Source organism: Falco naumanni, chromosome 7 (assembly GCF_017639655.2).
Source record: "Falco naumanni isolate bFalNau1 chromosome 7, bFalNau1.pat, whole genome shotgun sequence".
Taxonomy (NCBI): Eukaryota; Metazoa; Chordata; class Aves; order Falconiformes; family Falconidae; genus Falco; species Falco naumanni.
Window position 1 is genome coordinate 4846545 of NC_054060.1, and position 20702 is coordinate 4867246.

Here is a 20702-nt window from a genome sequence, read left to right on the forward strand (position 1 = left end):
CATTCCATCATTTAAAAAACCTTCTAAGTTCTCCCATAACAGGCTCTGGAGTTTTTAGCCAGCTCCAGGGAGAAAGCCTGGGGTAAGCATGCTGCCGGCAAAGAGCTGATTTAAGAAATGCTCTCTTCCACAGAGCTGTTTAATCACAGTTCTAGGAGCCCAAAGTCCAAACCATTCTCTGTCACGCCAAAAGACGTATTAAGGGACTTCAGGAAAAATGACTCAAGAGTTTTCAACTGCAACAACTTCAGCAAATTATTATCATGGCATGAAGCTACACGGCAACCAAAGATCCTTGAGGCAGCTCAATCCCACCCTCACAGATCTGCTCCTGCCGTATCCTGTGACACCACAGCTCATCCAGAAGCTGTGCCATTACGGGAACACTGCCGTGCCCTATCTGTTTGGAAGAAGAGACGAGCTACAGATCATCACTCCTTGCTGTTCTGATCGTCATTAAGGTAGACGGGGAATTCTGTGCCGGTATCTGGGGGTTCCTACGGGGACGGGCTGCGCAGCACAGCTGCCGGAGAGGGGCTCTGCTCCTGCCTCCTGTGAGTTTTAGGACCTCCTTACAGCCAAGGGGAAAATCTGAGCCAAAATAATCGGTCTTACAACACTAAGCATTTCTAATCCTTAATACACATGGTAGCAACAACAGCTGTACGGTACCAGACAGCAAAGAGTCTTGCCCTCTCAAAAGGTCCTTGTGCATATTAGCCAAATAAGCAGGTCCCTCTGTTATTCCTCAGGAGGCACATCTCATAGAAGACAAAGTGAGAAGAGGAAAAAAAAAAAAAAAGTCCTAAGTTAAACACATTTTGCTTTGAAGCCCTTGTATGCAGGAAGGGGCTAGGAGTGGCAAGAGGACCTGTTAAAATCAATGCAACCCATGAGCTAGAACAAAAAAACCCCCTGAATATAAATGTCCTCTAAGACACTGTCACGCCAAGAATTTGCACTTCCAGGTGTGGCAGCCACTATCTAAATGCTATATATCTTATTAAATGACCCCCTAACAATGCACACGTACCGAGCAAATAACACTACAGAGCCAATCCATTCCCCTCTCCCCCCAGGCTCTAAACGTTATGGCACGCAACTTCCATTTAGACATCGAGTGTGCTGCAAAACAAAGCGAGCTGCACTTAAAGAACTTTCAGCTGAGCTGCGCTCTGTAACCTGACGTCTCAACGTGCCCACGAGCACTGTGCACTCTGAACCACTGCCTCCGCAGAATGATGGCTCCCTGGCACGCTGTGGAACAAAGTAAGTTAAAACAAGCAAACCCAACGTGCTAACGTTACAGCGAGCTTGGCACTCGGATGTTTACAGACTGCAAAGCTCGTCGGTTAAAGTTTTGGTGGAGCAACTCTAATCCCGAGGAAAAGATGTGAAAGCTGCAAGAAACTCCGCTGTAACCTGCAGCTCTTTAGGGCCATGCTTTACAATAGTGAGCTTAGATTTAGGTACCAGTACCAGCCCACTTAAAAGTAATTTGCCTAACAGTAGCAAAACACAGGTGAAAACATGAGCATTTTTAACTGACCTTCTTTAGGATAGAGATGGCCTTTTGCTGACAGCATCGTGCTTCGGAATTCGGATGCCTCAACCAAAGATGTACGTAACAGGAATAACAATGGATGGAAAAGATGAAAGAAACAGAATTGCCTAAAAGCCTCCCAAAGAACCAGACCATCGTAAAGAGCCAGGCAAAAGAGCTAGCACTGCTGGAGGACTGGGAGGGCTTCTTTCCTCTACACAAAGGATACGTGGTCATTTTAATTTAACTGCATCTCTCAAGGCCCAAATGTCACTTTTTAGTTCAGCAAAGCCACTAAAGTAATTCTCTAATAAAAGGATGAAAGTGTTCACCGCAGGTAAGAGCAGTGGGTTTAGCAGTTCATACAAGTAGCAGTTACAGATGGAGGAAGAACTGAGTACTCGGGCATCAGGCGGGCTGTGAGCTTACATCACGCCAAACAAACGTGTTACGTGAGACAGGCTGGAAGCAGCTGACTGGTCTGAATGGACACACCACCAGTGACACCAGCCTGACGAGCCGGCAACAACGCTCTGCTAGAGGCTGAGGCAAGTCTTGAAAAAGTTACGGCTTTTTTTTGTTTTTCCTTGTTCAAATTTCCCAATTATCATCATCATCACCTTATTAAATGTTAAAAACAAAGCAAAACTGAGAGCAGCCTGCCCTTGGCTAGTGCTTTGCTGTCAAGAGTTGGGACCCCTGCTTATGCCTCCGTTTGTGAAGGGGGACGGGGCACTGCAGAGAAGCATTTCAATTGAGAAACGTGATGTTAGCCACTGAAACTCAGTCTGCGGTTCACACCTGGATGTCTGGCATCTCAGCTTTTTACTTTGTCCTTCTGACAAAATAAAAATGATTAGATGACACTCAGATGCTTCCCTGCTTACGCCTCAGTTTTCTCTTGCTGTCAAAATACCCTTCTCGCCTACCTAAACCGCATTAAAAACGCCCCCTATAAAGCGTGCCGTCACTTGAATGTCTCTGTTCCGACTCATCTTGGCAAATGCAGAGGATCAACTCGCACGACAAGGTCGGGGCTTCAGGGCTGAAATAGCTCAAAGGACTAGCCTTTGAGACGACTGAGTCTTTCAAAGACTCAAGAGTAAAAAAACAGCATAAAGTGGGACAAGGCCAGTTCATGTTTGACAGCTCCAAGCTGCACAAGGCAACTTGTGCTCTGAGGATGTTGGGCATTGTGCTTCATTAGGAAACAAAATATAAGCTTTCCACTCCATTAGGAATGACTTTAGGAGTGAAAGCACATAAGACGACGACTCACCTCATCAACAATGCACTGCAATAACTGGAGAGGCTGCAATGGAAAGAAGAGAGGGAAAAAGTATTAGCCTATATGCAATATCTTTACAGTGGAGTGGAAAGAAAAAATCATTAATGCAATAAAATATAGCAAGATTAATCAACAGCAGCAAACTCTTATAAAAACATTGATGCTCAGGATGTTCTATTATTTCTAATGGTACCTAATCTAATACAGGCAGTTAAAGGTTTGCATTTTCTTCAAAATGCAATTTGCTAAGTTTAAAACAAGGCATTCAAGCATGCAGAGGAAGCAGCCATCAGGAAAAAGAAAAGTGAATTTTTTTCTGAACTCATAAAGCTTACCATTAAAGATCCCTGGTTTTTCTGAATCTGAAAAAAGGCAATATGTAATTAGCATGTCATAATCAAAATGACTCACTTGGACACATTATGATCACTGAGAGAAAATTATTGCATCGCTGGTGGCAATTTGTGGGCATGTGTTAACACAATTTACATAATGAAAATACACAAATGTTAATAGCTCGCTTCTCATTTATAGGCGAAAGTCAGCAGAATGTTAATTTCACACAACACTTTTTAGTACCCTCCAGGTTGTATTAGAATAGGAAGAAAAACCATAATCCATTTCAAAAGGCTGTTTACGATTCAGATATAAATAATGTTTTATATTGCTAGATTGTGAACACTGGGCTTAATGTTGCAATCATTGCTAATGTTATGAAGCTCACTCTTTTTAAATTAAAAACCGATTTATTTAAAATTGAAATTAAATCATAGTCAGAAATTAGAATTTTGGATAGCTGCCAGACTCTGCTCACAATCCCTTTTTTGTGAGGAAAACTTTAATTATGTGGTTGAAGTATCTACCGCTGCTCAGGAAAGCCTTTAATACTCCACTTTTACCCAAGTTTCATGTATTCCAACCCAGTTTTACTTTGCCTATAAGTAGAGCATTGCCAGCCGTGAGGCTGTGCGAAGTTTGATGAACTCTGCATTGTTTTAACTGGCCAAGGAAGGACTTGTTACCAGTCGTTTCTGAGCCTTCCTAAATTTTCTTAACATCGGTTTGGTTGAGAGATTAATTACTAGCTCGTCGTAACAGACCATTTGATTGCTTACAGGGAGCTACAAAATATTCTGGCCCATATTGGCAAAGCACCTTTTGATTACAAAAAGAAACAAAGGCGGAATTACAATACAGACAATTAAATACAAAGCACAGAGCAGGTATGTAATGCAAAATATCTGACCGAATTCAGGGACGCCGCTATTTTGATGATGTGTATATGCGTACTGTTTCTGATGGGTGCGGATAATTAGTTACATATTTTTCCTGAACGGACACAAAGTTGCTTGCAACCCGACCTAATCACGATGTAAACAGAATGCAGTCCTTAGTGAAAATGTTGTCTTCTGTCCTAACACAGTTTATTTGGCTCGTCCCTTACATGTAATATTCTCTGTTGTATAGTGCCATGATGATGAATGTTGTAGGGCTGCCATCAGCTTTGGAAGCGCTCTCCCCCAGTACCCAGCCAGAGGCAGGATCCTCTAGTCATACTTTACAGGTAGTAAAATGTAATATAGAGGAGGCTCAAAACTAGCACCAAGAAAATAGCTGGTATTATGCACATGAAGTCTTTCATTATCGTATTAGTAGCGCATGAATATACACATAAAGTTTCTGCATGTAATTCTCTTTTTCCAAGGAAGGGAAAAAAAAATTATAGATAGAAGTAGCCCATTATATTTTTTAATGGTCAATGTCAATCTACTACAACTCAACAGAATAAATTTGCTGTTTTGCATTATTGCTAGTAAGCACAATATTCTGTGGATATAAAAAGACTTCCCCCCTTCCTCCCCATACTTCACTTCCAGATGCTAAATGATAAAATAGACTCAGCTTATTCAATAGGGATGATTTGGAGCTTCTTTAGATTAGCGCACATGAACAGGCGACACAGTATCAGTCACATTTCCTTGCTGGAAAAATAGGTCTTGTCATGAAAAGGAATAGAGGTGGAATCATATGTAGTAGCCTCAACACAGATATGATTACATCCAATTTTGGAACAAGATTTAAAATATTATCTCTAATAAAAGCGTTCAGTGCTTCTAATGACAAAGCAACATAAATCAAAGTATTACAGAATTGTTCCTGTGACACTGCAACTCTCTGCTGGAGCGGCAGGCCCAGCTTCTGCGAGAGGGAGAGTCGTGTGCTTGCTCACACACACGTTGTTACTGGGTTTTATTACACCATTTTGATGGCAACATATTATTTTGAGATCATCTTCATAAATTTTGCATTAAGGTAGCTGTGCCAGTACCTGGAATTGATTCAAAATGCTTAAGACACTCAATTACTTTTTAACACTGTTACCCGATGTAATGACATATTTGCTATTTCACTTGCATTTGATGATGCAACATCATTGTAATTGATTCATTTTCTCAATTAAATAAAGCTACTGTGCTTTCCTCTATGCGAATGCCACAGAGACTCCCCAGTTAGATGTATTACCTATTTTCTCTGTCTCAGATATATGGCTTGTAAGGCTGCACTGTGCTCCTCTGTTAACTCCACTAGAAAATGCAATGTTACAGTCATATTTTTCAAGTTCTGAACAGCAATGAACTTAGCTGTATTTATATTAGGCATATTTTTCACTGTTAAAACCATGTTGTTTACCTTTTCCAAGATGACATTATTGGGCAGCCTCTGCAACTATAAACCAAACCTAACTGACGACAACTTTACAGTCAGTGCTTCTCCTTTTGCACACAGTTCATGAAAAAGTGAAGCATCCAGTTTTATAGCACATTAAGAACAGTTTTAAAAGTACTCAACATAAAATGTTTTATCTTCCTGTTCACCCGCGCTCCTTTTCTTCCTCCCCTAACCGTCTGGTTTTCGTGCACCGCTGGGAGGTAAGAAGTTTAGGAGGCAGGTTGGTCTCGAGGGATCCAAGTGCAGCTCCAAAGCTCGAGCGTTTGGTGCGTTGCTACCCCACGCGATGCTCAGAAACGCGGGGATCAGGGAGGAGATGGCCACTGTCACGTTTTTGTACTTCCCATGAAGAATTTCAAATAGTAAAATGGTAGCAATAACACAACTGAAAACCCTGCTTGAAAGGAAGACAAGAAAGGCGCAGTATACGTTTTAATATCAAGGAACGCTTTGATGTGCTCATTAAAACATCCTCCCCCTCTCAAAAAGGTCACTTCAAGCCTTCCACCACCATCACCTCCCCCAGCCACGCCAGAATGTGTCTGAGCCCTTGCCCTGCTCATCGCTGGGAAGCCCAGTTGGTCAGAAGGTTTTGTAAGCTTTCCATACCCAACCAAACTGGTGTGAATTTGCAAAATATCAGCCCTTTGGGGGTTTTGAACCTCTGCTGTATTTGTTGTGGGTTTACTTACTGCATGTGACAGGTTATCATTTGAAGAAGCATGGCAGATGATAACTAAATCTATCACATTAACAGTCTGTTTCTTAGGTCATGAAATATCAGCGGTATCTGGATAAACCACTCCATAAAGTACATTCTCCAAATGGCTTTTTTTTTTTTTTTAGTTAAAAATGCAAAAGTTTTGCCTCCTGCTTCATCTACTATTTACTGAATGCCTCTGGTTATGAAAAGCAACTTTTGACAGACCATCAGGTTATATTTCTGTCTCCGTGGAGATACTTTGGACGGGCAGTGGCTGAGAAGACCTCTACCATCCCTCTCACATTATATTCACAAGCACAATCAAGGAAACTCAAATGAATCCACCCCGGGTAACTTAGAGGAGTCACTAGCTATAGCTTTAATTTTCACTTTTACTCTCTGGAATTAGGACTTGCCCTGGAGCTCTTGTTTGAGAGATTTGCAGGTGACCTAGGGTTAGATCTTCCCATATCAGTTAACAAATTTTCTCTTTACGTATTATGCTGCTTTTCAAGCTAGTGATTTTTTTTTTAATAGAAAAATACATATACCAACAAATCACACAGTTATGATTTTTAAGGGAGGCTTCACAGCAGAACATTTATTTTCCTAATCTCAGAAACTGTGGATTTTAAAATTACATATAACTAACTTTTAATCTTTACAAATAAGGGTTAAGTTTTGTTGAACAGCAGAACCCACAAACATTGCCTCCTGCTGACAAATGACCAACTCACACTTGTTTGTTTCTGCCCTGGTATAAATGGAAAAGGAATACGGGAAGCGTACTACGTTTCCACGTGGTCTTCACCACTGTGGGTTTTACTCTTCCTCTGGAATAAAGGCATGACCTTCAGATATATTTTACAAATGCTTGCAAAATTGAAATTGGTTATACTTCTGAAAGAAATGAAAGCACCAAACCAGCAAGACTGACCCCCCCTAATTTGTTCCTGATATTCTAAACACCCTCTTCATCCCAATCTGTGGATTTTGCAAATGGCAAACTTCAATCACTGTCACAAAATACAGGACAAAAAAAAAAAAAAAAAGGATAAAAGTAATATTTTTTTTTAAAAAAAGACAATTCACAACAACCTTAATATTAAATATATTCTTACAATTATATTACATTGGTTTTCCCAGAGGTCTACAAACAAATTTATATAAAGAGATTATTTCATCCACCACTGAACTGCAGCCACTTCTCACAGAAATCTGTTTACCAGAGTTCAGTAACACAATTCAACGAAGTGGGCATGAAAAATATGGAGGGAGTGCGAGAAGCCAACAATAAGTGCTACCCAGGAGTAGGACCGGGATGCTCATGTTAGCACATTCCTCAGGCAGCAGGCATGTGGGACAAGCACATCTTAGGGAAGACAGTAAATTTAGCAAACCGCTGTTTAAAACCTTGTTTCAAGCGTCACAAACAGTGCAGTCAGTAGAACAAAGGGTGGTCAGCCAGAAACCAAATAAAGGAATGGGGTTTAGTTCTAACCAGTTCTGGCTTAACATCATCCTCGTTTATCAAATTTAGCGAAATGACCGCCAAGATGATAGAGAGGAGGAATACCATGAGAACCCAGAGGACACTACAGAAGAGGAAAACTGATCACAACTGAGTAGGAATAATGCCACAATGCTACAAAAAATCCCCCGAACCCCAAAAGGACAAACGCCACAGCGGGATGCCCAGGGAGGAGGACAGCCTGAAGAGGTTATCCTTTCTCCATGCAGCACCGGGCTAAGCCTGTGCGCCCAGAGAGCCGTGGGCCGGCTGGAGGAAGGTTGAAGGAAAACTGTAAGAACAGCCAGAAACCTAGAGAGGAGACACTAAAGGAACTGGGCTCTTCAGACTAAAGACAGAGCAAGGATGACAACCACCAACGCTCCTGCACCTCCTCTCCGTGCTCACTACACGCTGCAGTGAGGGGAACCTTTCCAATAATAAAGCAGAGGAACAAATAATCTAAGGAAACAAGGGAGCCTCTAATACCAGAAGTATTGAGGAGCAGCAGATAAATATCCATCAGGGTTGTCCCTCCTCATAAGCACACCACCGCCAGGCCCTTCTAGCTTGAAAGAAACTGAAAAGTTGCTAAAGCCTGCCACTGGAAGCCACCTAGAAAAATCCCGAGCTTTCTCCGAAGAGCTGCAAAATCAAGTGTGATCACTACAGATGAGACAATTCTAGGGACATCTGAAAGAATATAACCCAAAGCTACAAAAATGCTTTGTATGAGTGTCGTTTTCTAACTAAACGGAGGTGCTGAGTGGGTTGAGGCACCACACTATGCAGTGAGCACCCTCTCCTACGTCACTCGGCCGCCCACCGCAGGTAGCGTTGCACTCTCATGAATTAAACACATGGTTCCACGGGGCTGGCAGAAGAACGGCTGCCATGGAAGGGAAACACTTGCCCAGACCTCCAAATCATTCACTCTTACTCTGGCTCCTCACTACATTGAGCAACCATCACCTAGCAGAGGAGGAAAGGTCCGTGTGTGATGTGCTCCCGCAGGTCATGTTGGAAACGCAGCCCTTGGCCCCGGCAGAGACCCCTGCCTTAGCAGCCCACGGACAGAGCAAACGGCAAACGTTGGGGCTGCTGTGGCCATCTCCAGAGGTGCCTCCAGCTCACAGGGCAGTGAGGAGCAGGTACGTGCCTCCTCCTTATCCCAGCCAAGGCAGCCGGCTCAGAGCACAGAAGAGATGTAAATTTTCAGTAAATCCAGGATTTGCTGACAGTAAGCAAAGGGCCACCTAAACCAACCTAACCACACCAATCCATCCACCTACCACTAGCTTTTTTTTCCTTAAGGAGAGCCGATCTTCCAGGTTTAAATTTTCATTCAGGCAATTCATTCAATGGCATCCACTGCAGGAATTGTGAACTGTGAGAAATGTTTCCTTCAAGTCACAACGGGAACATCTCCCGTTCCACAGCAGCACCAACTCATGCAGCAGATCCCTATATATTTGCAAAAATCTCTCTGAAGGTATTTCAGTATTTCCTCCTGGATGGTTGGGGTTTTTCCCCCCCCTCCTGATAAAGCAGCTCTCATGGCAACAAGCATCATTTCATTTCAGGGATCTCATTTCAGGATCTCGCTCAACTTCCACAGTCCAAAAGGTAACAGCCACACAGTGCAACAAAAGGGCTCGCTGCACTAAGCCATTTTCTTACACAATACACACTGGGAAGGGTGACAATCCCCTAACTAACTGGAAACCACAAACTTACATCCTGACCGTAAGATGTGCCTGTGGGCAATTATCTGTAGTAGTGAATTTTCCCCCTGTAGTAAATGGAACTTTTCCGAGGCTTGAAGCTGATGTCAGCGTGACCATGAGGTTTTACACAAGCCAAGGGAACAGGCACAGGACGTGTCCTGGAATGCTGGTCACTGAACACCCCTAACCCCAGTCCCCCAGACTGCCTCGAACTGTCGGGGTTAGAAAGCAAAAAAAAGGATACATCAGTCTTTCAAGATCATGAGCTAATTAAAACATACTGTAAAATCAGGATTTACTGATTACCTACATTTCCAAGCTTGACCATATTGTTCAAATATCAGTTTTACATTTTTTTTTTTTTTTAAAAAGACAGGAAGATTAAAATAATAATAAAAAAAAATAAAAAATTTGTCTTTAAATTTGAGGTTCCTAACGGATTTTTTTTCTCCCCTAAAAATCTCTTAATTTTCAAAAAAGAAAACACTTACAGAAAAAAACTAAAACTAAAACTAAATTCAAATTTTACAGCAAGTTTCTAATTGACGGATCAAATTTATGTCAAAACTTATTTCTGGCTAAGGAGAAAAAAAAATAATAAAGCAAAATGGAGCTGAAGCATATTATCTCACAAATGATATATGCAGTGAAACCTAAGTTAAGAAATTGGTAAGAGCTTAAAATAATAGCAAATGACTTAAAATATTGCCAGCGATTTCTGGAATATATTATAAAAGCAAAAATATTTGCACAAATTTATCATATTTAAGATATTATACAGTAATTTAATTCACTATTTTTGGCATTAGCATTTGAACAGTGTTTAATGTCTTTTAAATGGTTAGATATAATGATACATGTGGAAGAAAAAAACATTTCTTTCTTAGTGGGAGACATGCTGTAACCAGCCCTCAATTTGTTCTCACAAAATAAATGAATGCTTAAAGGATGTTTCTGTCAATTGAAAAAACAACAGTAAAATGGCTACTTTACATGCCAAGTTAAACTAAATATTTTTTTCCTTGACAACCTGCTTACATTTAAATGAAACCAGGGCAAATTCGGTCAATAGTATGGATTACATATAATAAAAAGAATCTTAGACCATGTTAATACAGGGATCAGAAAGCAGCAACTTCATTTAAAACCATGCAATTATTTAGCAAACTAAGATACAGCAAATAAATTAATCTGTTTTAAAGGGAAGCGCTTGCACAGTAGCTTTTTGACCTATAATTAAATCTTACTTGCAGAAATCACAGCGAGGGTAGGATTTGCTGATGAAAGGATAAAAACAAAATCTTGCAAAAAAACCCCAGCTTTGGTATAAGAAATAATAATAATAAATATATCTGCAAAATCTTGCTCTGCTGAAAAAAAGAGCTATGTCCCAGAGCTGGTGTAAGTCTGCATTGTCCCCTGATCTCCCTGGAGCAGCAGAACTGATTTGCTCCAGCTGAGGATCTGGCCCAGCATACGCAGAATATTCTGCATCGTCTCTCCGATGCTTTTTATATGCTGGGGTTTGGTAAAAGTACAAACCTTTCCCTAACAGGAGGAGCAAAAAGCCGTTTTCTTTCACTGAGGATTTTTTTCCCCCTGTATATTTTCTTATAAAGCAAACCAATGGCAAGACTATAGTGAATGCTTTCTTGGGCTATAAAATTTCCTATTATCCACTTATATTTTCTTTGCAGTGGGATTTAAGAATGCCTCTTCCTTGAGACGAGTAATATGTCATCATTTTGTTGAACTAACAGGCCTGACAGTCTTGTCTCTCCGAGTTTGAGACACCAGGGCTCTGTGCTCGTGTTGCTGGGAAAAGGAAGGTGAAAAAGCTGGGAGGAAAGGAAAAAAAAAAAAAAAAACTGAAGGGAAAAATCTAACTGGAACTAAATTCTTTACTAATTCATTCCCATTATTTATCATGCTGCAAAACCAAACTCTTTATATTAAAAAGGACCTTTAAATTACGGTCTCTCTTACTTTCACTACATTTTGAAAGAACTTATTTGAATCCTTGGATTATCTATTTTAACAAATATCATCTTCTGCATTCATCATTTCTCCTGTCTTTTTGATCTTTTTTTCTACTTATCATGTTCTTTATTTGAAACAGATTTTTAACAGATAATCTTGATCGTTACAACAATATCTTGCTTGCATTTTATTCAAATAATTCTTAAAAACAGCTTAAAAAGCCGTTTGGAATAACATCAAGCTCTCCATCAATCAAATGAAAAAATTCCGCTGGCGGTTGTATAAACATCAGATCAACTCTGATGTCTTCAAGGATTTCAGAGTGAACCATAAAAAACTCCATTAACTTCTGACAAAGAATGCAAATTAATCACAACATGGGGTGAAATGAAATTAAAGGCTCTTTTCTAATCAATGACAAGGCAGGATGAAATATTTGTTACTCTCTGCGTTCAGGCTGCCGGGATGCTCGCGCTTTCCCGGCGCATCCCAACCGCAAGGTGTGAGCACGGATTCACCCGGGGTAGCTGCTTAGCCCTCCCCATCCCTACAGCTATCTGCTTACAAGTCGCCCGCATTCACAAAACACACTAATCATCTGAATCTCAGGTGCATCCAATTTGTTATTCACACTCTCCCGGTGCCAGTGAAAAGCCTGGCGTAGACAGATGCACCAGGAACCTTAAATGACAGTTTTGGCCTCCGGAAGTGCGATCGCTACAGCAAAATCTAGTACAGCCTCCAGGTGAAATGTCTGGAGCTCCATATGGAGCAGGGAAAATTAACAACAAGATGAAAATCGCTGTAGCAGCGGGGAGTCTGAATTTAAAAAAAAAAAAAAAAAGAAAAAAAAGGGGGAAAAAAAAAAGAAAAAAATTTAAAGATGAGGAAAGAGAAGTAATAAATTAATGGGGTGTGAAAACATTCAAAGCTTTACAATACCAGGGGCAGTATTTGCTCAGATTTGGGGGCGGGGAGCAGTGGGATGGGAGGGTGAGGGATGTGGGACAGGATTTTTTTTGGTGGATTTTTTTTCTTTAAATAAAAAAACAACTTCAGGTCATTTTCATGTAATTTATTAAGCGAGGCCTGGAATTGCAGCCAAAGGAAGGAAAACATTTCTCTAACTGCAAAAGTATCTTAAATACAGTCGTCATAATCCACACTTTCCTATAGCTGATTAAATCCTCGGCAGCCGAGTGCTGCCTATTTCTTTGGAATATTTCCCTAATGGATGCAGCATCCTTTTAACATCCTGCTTTGTATAAAGTTTGACTACAAGCCGAGAATATTTAGTGGGTAATTCTTTTCATTTCTCCTAAATTGCATTATCATTAAACAAGTCATTGCCCCCATCGCGTTTTTATACAATATACGGAATTTGAATCTATGTGATTAACTGTACATCTCACAGTTTGTTCAGCCACTGCACATCTTTGGGGTTCCAAGTTAAAATTTAATCAAATATAATGTGAGGTGCCATGGCCTTTTCAGTATGAGGTTTGGTGGTTTGTTTTTGGTTTTTTTTACAGTTCTTTCTGCACAGACATGTAAAATCCAAACCACATAAATTAAGGTTAAACTTTTAAGAGAAATTTGAAACTTTTTTTCCCTACGTGCCATCTTCGGGTACCTAAAAAGCTGGGCAGACTATGGACTAGCAACTGGGTTTGGTGGAAGGGGCTGCCCTTCTTTTTTAAATGTTTATGTAGCACAGAACTCATTCAAAAGAGTATTTTTTAGTATGTGTGTGAGCACATGCACCATTCCTACTAGTTTTAATAGTTACGCAAACACATCAGGGGAAGAATATACCCTTAAGTGCTTACGTCTGTAGCTACAGCAAATCCCATGAGCATCATACCTACTCCTTCCAAAAGGAGTTTTACACAGCGCCTTGCAATGCCATGCCAGGAAAACAAACAAAACAATGAAAACCGTAACGGTTTTAGCAATCTCCTACATTTTAAAGATTAGAGTTTCCTGTGCAAAGTTTTTGTAGTGGAAAAGTCTGTTCCGATGGTTACTATTTGTTATTTCCTTGTTCAGATCGCTACCTTTCGCAGTTAGCTACAGATAATGAAGTTAGCTGCACATCAAGAGAAAAGAAAATTACAGAAACTTTAAACACACCCATAAGCAACTTTACTTTCATGAGCAGTTGCTCACATGCTTAAGTGCCTTCAAGATCAGACTTTATAGGGAATGTAAGATTAAATAATGCTAGTGTGACGAGTAATTGTTAGCAAAACTATAAATACTTATAGAAGATGTGGAAACTGGGAAGTGGTAAGTTCTATCATTAAAATATTCTACTAGGGTCAGGGAAAAAAAAAATTAATCATCTTTTGCTTTTACTGGCACACTCCAGAGTTCTGAATTTCCACACTGCAATGATTCCCCCTATAAATCTTATTCATTTCAACTGAATTTGTACAGACCATTTCTTTGTGTCTTAAAAACAGAGAGTAAGGAAAAAAAAATATTTGTTTTTCCATCTACAGCTGTAGATAAATATTAATTTGCAGGAAATTTCAAGTGTTCTCAAACATGGACCCATAGTTCCCATTTTCATAGAGAAGTAACTTCAAGTTATTTAGGGGCAAATTCTGCCAACACACATATCATTAGCTTCACTCATTTGAACAAGCCCACTGAAGTGAGGAAGGTTTACTCCAGTGAGTGACTGCAGAATCAGGCCCTTATGTAAGGGTGAAACATATTTAGACATAAACACCCCTCCACCCTCCAGCTAATTATCCTCCTAATGAGAGTGGGTTTCTACAAATTCTTGTGACCAGCTATGTAAGTGCATGTCTAAAACACATATTCTTCACATAAAAATCCTTATGAAAAGCAGTTGCTTGAGAAGCTTAATAGCTACATTTTAAAGTTTCACCTCCTCAACTGTTTTACATTAAAAAATATATACAATTTCATGGACTACTGACTTGCCAAATATTCTTTTACAAACCCGATCCGTTTTTTAATTAGAATAGCAAAAAGGATCTTAAACTAGCAATCATGTTTTGCTCCCAATTCAGAAAACAAATTTTTGTCTAGAATCATACATAATGTATGCGCTCCAACTTCCTTCCCCAAGCTCCAACACTTTTGTCAACAGAGGGTTATCTTAAATTGTATCCCACGTCACTTTGATTTAGTGTTACAATACACCATCTACAATGAACACCAAGACACTCAACGAGCACAAGTGAGTACGCCGATGTATGGAGGACACTTCAACACAAGAGCTTCTTTTTCAATCCCCTCTTCAAAGGAGAGGGTACATTTTAAAATATGGATAAAATATGCAAAGGATGGCCTGTGAACCAGCTACAGCGCTCTCGGTCAGTACACATTTTCTATAGGAGATGAGAAAGTGAAAAAAAAATCGGTGTATTTCTACATACGCAAAACCTTTGCAAGTCCATAAAAGTGTCAGGAGAATTTGCTTAAAACAGCTTATAAAAATGGGAGAGAGAGAGTCCCAGCCTATTATTCAATAACCATGTTTGTGATGCATCTGCATAATCTAACCATGCATAAATTAGTATGTGTATTACAACAGTTATTTGCATAATAATAGCAAGTTAATAGATGCTTAAAGAGCACAGACCAACACCACCTTTAAATCAGACATGCCTCCAGGCACTCTGATCTGTACAGACCAAGATGCAGAAAACAGTGTTCATAAAACACATGAAAACATAAAACCCACATTCAAATAATTCATTTTAGTCCCTGGACACTTCACTTTTTCCCCTCTCTCAGGAAAGAATAATTTGAGGAACTACAGAATAGTTTGTTACTATGATTTCTAACATCCATCTTGCAGTAAGAATTTAAAGTAAGCAGCCAACTTATTTCTGGATTGGCTGTTTTGTTCAGAGCTTCCTGGTTTTTCAAGCGTACAAAGTAAAATATTACATGGTAATGTGGGACTCGGCATGGGTCTAGCCATTGCCGCTGAGGATGGGAACAGTTTTACCACCAACTTCAATGAAACTGGGGTAGGTCAGTGGAAAGTTAGAAAATGCTGTATCTAAATAAAATACTAATATTAGGTCCTCTTAAAAGGGAGAATCCAGAGCTCCCTTAAGTATTCCATCCACATTATATTCTTGAGAAGATTTTAGACCATCGTACCATTATTTAAAATTGGAATTAAAAAAAAACAAACCAAAGCAACAAAGGAGTAGATACACCTTCCTGCTTCAAAAACACTGTTGTACATATTGGATTATTTTAATCTCTCAACAAAACAATCGTTAACATCATCATAATTTTCATTGTCTCCAGGGAAAGAAAATCTAGAGTTTGGAGAAGAGAAAAAGAGGGTGGGGAAAAAAAAAAGAAATCAATAGAGACTTCTAAATGACTCCTTCAAGATACCACTTTTCAATTTAACAGGACAGATTTATTTGTATGTGGCTCAAATGTTCACAATTGCTCTCTGCACCTTCATACATAGGAATGAATGTCACAGTGGCAAACAGCAGTAATGAACAATCTTACCTGAGGATATGGAAACCTCCCAAGAGCAAGCTGGGAAAGGAAATAATATTTGTCTAGTTATATAGATTTGCATGGAGGGCACATTTTCTTAAAGAGAGAAAAGTACTCAACTCTTACTATTGTATAAATTGGAAAATGTCAGCAAAAGTAATTCTGAAAACACACAAAGAGCTGTATTTAGAATGGAGTAATTCACAACAACTGCCCCTTGTTCTATGTTTCTGAGTATTTCTGTATTTCCCAAGCTCTTTTGTCTGTACCACTCAGTAACATCGTCTGATGCCCAGGTTCCTGAGGACTCTCTAAATTAAACCAGTTCAGCCTCAATAGCGAGGCCAACGACACCGACCTTTACTGATAATTATCTGCAACGAACAGGTATCGTAGAGCATGCACTGAACTCCCAAAGTCCTCCCTTAACTGGCTCAGAGTAAAATCTGGGTTATATAGCTGAGGTTTGCTTCCTTATCGGTGTCAAACCCAGCTAGGAACCTGTGCGTGGGATCGGGAGAGAGACCATGGCACGCGCAAAAAGACATTTTGTCTTTTCTCCAGATCTACTTTCAGTTGCACACGATATCAGCTGATTTGTTGCCCACACTTTTATAAGTCAACTGATGCATTACTAGAGTATCTGCCAGTACCAGCGTTAGACCCAACAACACACTACTGTTGCCACAGCTAATACATATTCCACAATAAATACTTCCTACAAGACTTTATGTTTTCCCATTTGGTATCTGAACCTTGGAAACAACTTCAGCAAACTACAGCTAGTTTTAAGTTATTTTGTCTACTATTCAGTGAAGGACAAGGGTTTTCAGAGTTGACACAAACTCCTCCAAAAGGGCATTCAAAGCAGCTCTGTTCCAACCTTCCTGGATAAGCCCAGCTCCCTCCACGGTTCACACAGGAGCCAGAGTCAGATGAGCTTCTCCAGACTCCAACTAACCTTCACGAATCCTCCCGCCACCAACCTTCAGAAGGAGGTCTACCAAAAGGGTTACGGCCGCACTGCTATCACTGATGTGACTGATGCATGATAAACCAGGTATATTCACATCAGACCGACCAACAGCATCAGGGCTGAAGGTCTCAGCCATCCTGTCACATGCTGCAAAGGCTAAACCACGCGTCAGCGCTGGGCCAAAGCTGCTTCACAGCACCTGTGTTGCCACCGATACTTGAGCTCCTCACAGCCGTGGTTACTTGACCCAGCCAGATTGCAGCTGAGGCAGCTGTGTTAACCTACGATGAAACCGCAGCCTGGCAGGCAGCACAAAACTAGCCTAAGCATGAACAATAAGGCACAGACAGAGCTGTAGCGAGGTGGGGAACTGATGGGGCAAAGACCCACTGACATACTTGAGCCTCACCAGGACAAAGGTCATGAGAAGGTAGCAAGAAGCTGACAGCACGAGGGGAAGCAACCAGGGTACAGCAGAGACAGCACCCTTTCTGTGATTCCAGCTGCTGTCCAAACCTAGTTTTGTACCAGCCACTTGGCTGTGAGCCTCAGCAAGTACAGCAAATTTCTTCCAGATCCTCCAAGGAAAGACATTATAAAAGCAGAGTAGGTCTTGAAGCATTTGCGTAAGAGAGGCATGCAAGAGAAACCCTAACAGATGAAACAATTTATTTGGTCGCTACTCTTTGAAAGAAGCTCTCACAATATTGAGATAGTATTTGTCCTGAAAACCCACAGATGTATCAAATGGGTTCTAGAGGGGCCACTCGGTTCGTACAGTATCTCTGAATGCTCACTCACTGCACAGACACACCACAGTTATGGGAAACACATACCTCAATTTCCATGCATCACTGAAAAATCACTCGGGTCTTTTCTATACATCTCATCAGTGGGAGTTTGCATAATGGCTGAGGTGGAGCCATCACGGTCTGCTCTATCAGTATGGTGTTGACCAAGCATCCCTACAAGCAGTAGCATATGCGGTTTTTCCAAGATGTTTCTATTGTGCCACTCCTCTCTCCGAAAGCTGTGATCTGCTTGTACACTTCCGTTTGGGAATCGTCGTGTTTTCTTGGTTTCTAAGACCAACACGACAGAATGTAGAAGAAATCAGGCTTACAAGAGACACTGGAACAGGGAATGACGTTAAGGTGACAAAGCAAGTAAGATCTCTTTAGGTTCTCCAAGCGACACAATTTAAGCTAGCTTCCTCCGCTGGGTTTCTCTGTGCTCTGCCTTCCAGGCTTGCCTTTAAGACTCAACTCTTTGGGGTGAATTCCACTTTTCTGTTCTGTTTCTGATGCAGTGCTGAGTGCAGTGCCTCTCTTTGCAGCAAAGTCACCCTCGTAACAAACCAACCTGAGCTCAGCAGGCTTGACTGCCATCCTTTCTATCACTTCGGTCTGGTTCACAGCTTCCCCCATTTCAGTGTCACTCCAGTCACTGATGGCAGGCTTTGAAACACGCTGCTAAATAGTTAAGCAAAGACCCTAAGTTTTCTGTTGTGCTCAGTCTTAAAGACCAGGAGTTACTAAACCAGAGCCTCTTTCATCTCTCCTTTTGGGAGGAGATCCTTAACTTCCAAGAAGCTGGCTGAGATCCTAAGCAGCGCTGCTTAGCCTATAAATGCCTAGCAATAAACCTGCAAATGCCACACACTTTTGCATGAACAGAAGTAAAAGAAATCCTGATTCTCCCAATGACTACTGACTTAAGAACAGTCGTTACAATAGCTACAGACTCATAGAAATGTAACGGTTACCCCACTGCTGAACAAGAAGATAATTATGGCTATATGCACAGGGCATCGTTTTGCAGATCTTACTGAAGCAGGAAAATGACCACTGCCTCGACGATGACTTCAAACATTTCCATTCCCACCGACAATTCCTCTCCCTCACCACCACAGGCCTCAGCAGGGGCTCCAAAGGCAGCAGTTTTCTGCCAGACATAAGTATGGCATGTATAAACGAGCTTCCAGGAATCCAAAATGCATCAGGAACAAGTTCTTTGAGGGTTGTTAAAAAAGAAACATGTTCCTCAGTGAAGCTGCTCCTGGAATGAGAACTGCAAAGCAACACAGCCATGGACACATCATGTGCCAGTTCTGCATCCCCCTGAACCACCACTCGATTCATCTAGTCAGAGTTGTTTCCTCCCTGCAAGATTGTCAAGGTATTATAAATTAAGAAACTTACCAAAGAGTATGTAATCTTCCCTGAAATAGCCTGCAGATATGTCACTGTACTAAATGTGTTTCAGATTTAATGAAGCTTTAATGTCCTTTTTAATTTTGCCTGTTTCTATATCACCAGGGGTCGAGCAAGGCAATCAGCACTCAAGAGGGTGGTTTGGTTTAAAACTAGGAAAAACTCATTTGCTTATGAGTTGCACTGTATTTTCTTAATTAAATTTACTAAGTAAAATGGTTTAAGTTCAGCCAACCAATGACCTCTGTATGTAGATTTAGATTTATAAACAGCATCACAGTTAAAAGAAAAAAAAAACAACCCCAGAACAAACAGATTAGAGCTTCACTAAAGAGATTTTCATACTCTCCATCATCTGTCTCAAGGAAGTCATATAAACATCTGCAGCACAAGCCCAACGCAGGATACTTAAAAAAAAAAAAAAAAAGTAAACTACCAAACTACCAGGCTATCAGAAACTTATCTCCCCTGCGTTTGCACGATGAAACTCAGGAACTTGCAATTTTGTTTTTAAGGCACTGTAACAGAAATACAGTATTTCCACTCACACCAAGTTAGGTTTGCAGACTGATCAGTATTTTACGTAGCTCTGGATATTAAGGAGGGGAGAAGGGAATGCTTAAAATTCAAGGAGCCGGTTCTCATTTCCCTATGGATACCCTCCCACTACACAGGAACTGTAGGAAACATTATTTTAAGAAGGCCCAGCGAATTGCAGTGACAGCTTGGTAGGGAAATATAAATGAGAATCAGCCCATATCAGCAAGGACTATGTCAGAACACACTCTCCTACACCATTTCATTCCAGAAAAAACACATGTCTGCGTGTGGGTTTTTTGGGGGGCGGCGGTCGTGTGCCTGGTTTTTGTTAAAACTGTTATTTTCTGAGACATAGGTCGGAGCACTTAAAACGCTCATCTTATGGCGTTCAGTGAGGTTGTGTCCTGAAAATTGAGGTGCACTTCCAAGGGCAAGGACCTGCTGGAGCCTTCCCCCAGACCCGGAGAGAGCTGCAGATGGAGGGATGGGGTGCACCATCAGCTTGTAATCCAGTACTTGATAAACTGAGAAATCATCCCAGATTATTAAACAACAGGCAGAGGTACAGTGTGCATGTATGCTGATTTTTATCAAACCATATCTAAAAAACATGTTAAGGGAAAGCAAAAAGAGCGCGAGGCAGCCAGTTTCAGCAGGGGCAGGTGCCTAAACCATCCGTGCTGAGCGGCCACGAGGAGGGCTGGAAAGCAACACCAACCTGTTCTCAAATACACACATTTAACGTGCAGCTCAGTAACACAAAATTAAATTGACTTGTTGAAATAATTTAATTAACAACTTTGGAACCAAAAATGGAAATCCAGAAATCCTCACCAACAAACCGCTTCCTCTGTGTCGCTCCCTGCTTGCCTGCCTGTGTATTGTTAATAAGAATTACAACAGCAACTTGGTCTGTCTCCTGTTCAGAAAGTGACTGAGGGAAGGAAGTTCAAAACATATTTTTAGGACACTCAGGCAATAAA

General features: G+C 40.8%; 1 protein-coding gene across 7 annotated transcripts in view; it reads right to left on the bottom strand.

The window, feature by feature from the left end:
- The window catches only part of MAP2K5 (mitogen-activated protein kinase kinase 5), a 140332-nt gene that overhangs the window by 35956 nt on the left and 83674 nt on the right, over window positions 1-20702 (bottom strand). For 5 of the 7 annotated variants that reach the window (XR_005828869.1, XR_005828868.1, XM_040600609.1 and 2 more), the window contains 3 exons: window positions 16000-16029; window positions 3167-3193; window positions 2823-2855 (listed from right to left, as the gene is read on the bottom strand). Coding sequence is in view for 5 of the 7 variants with exons in the window: in XM_040600609.1 (XP_040456543.1) it covers window positions 2823-2855; window positions 3167-3193; window positions 16000-16029 (90 nt within the window). In the remaining 2 variants the exon portion in view is untranslated. Of the gene's footprint in view, window positions 1-2822; window positions 2856-3166; window positions 3194-4564; window positions 5956-15999; window positions 16030-20702 lie in introns of those variants that run through there. The other 2 variants (XM_040600608.1, XM_040600611.1) reach the window with 2 other exon arrangements.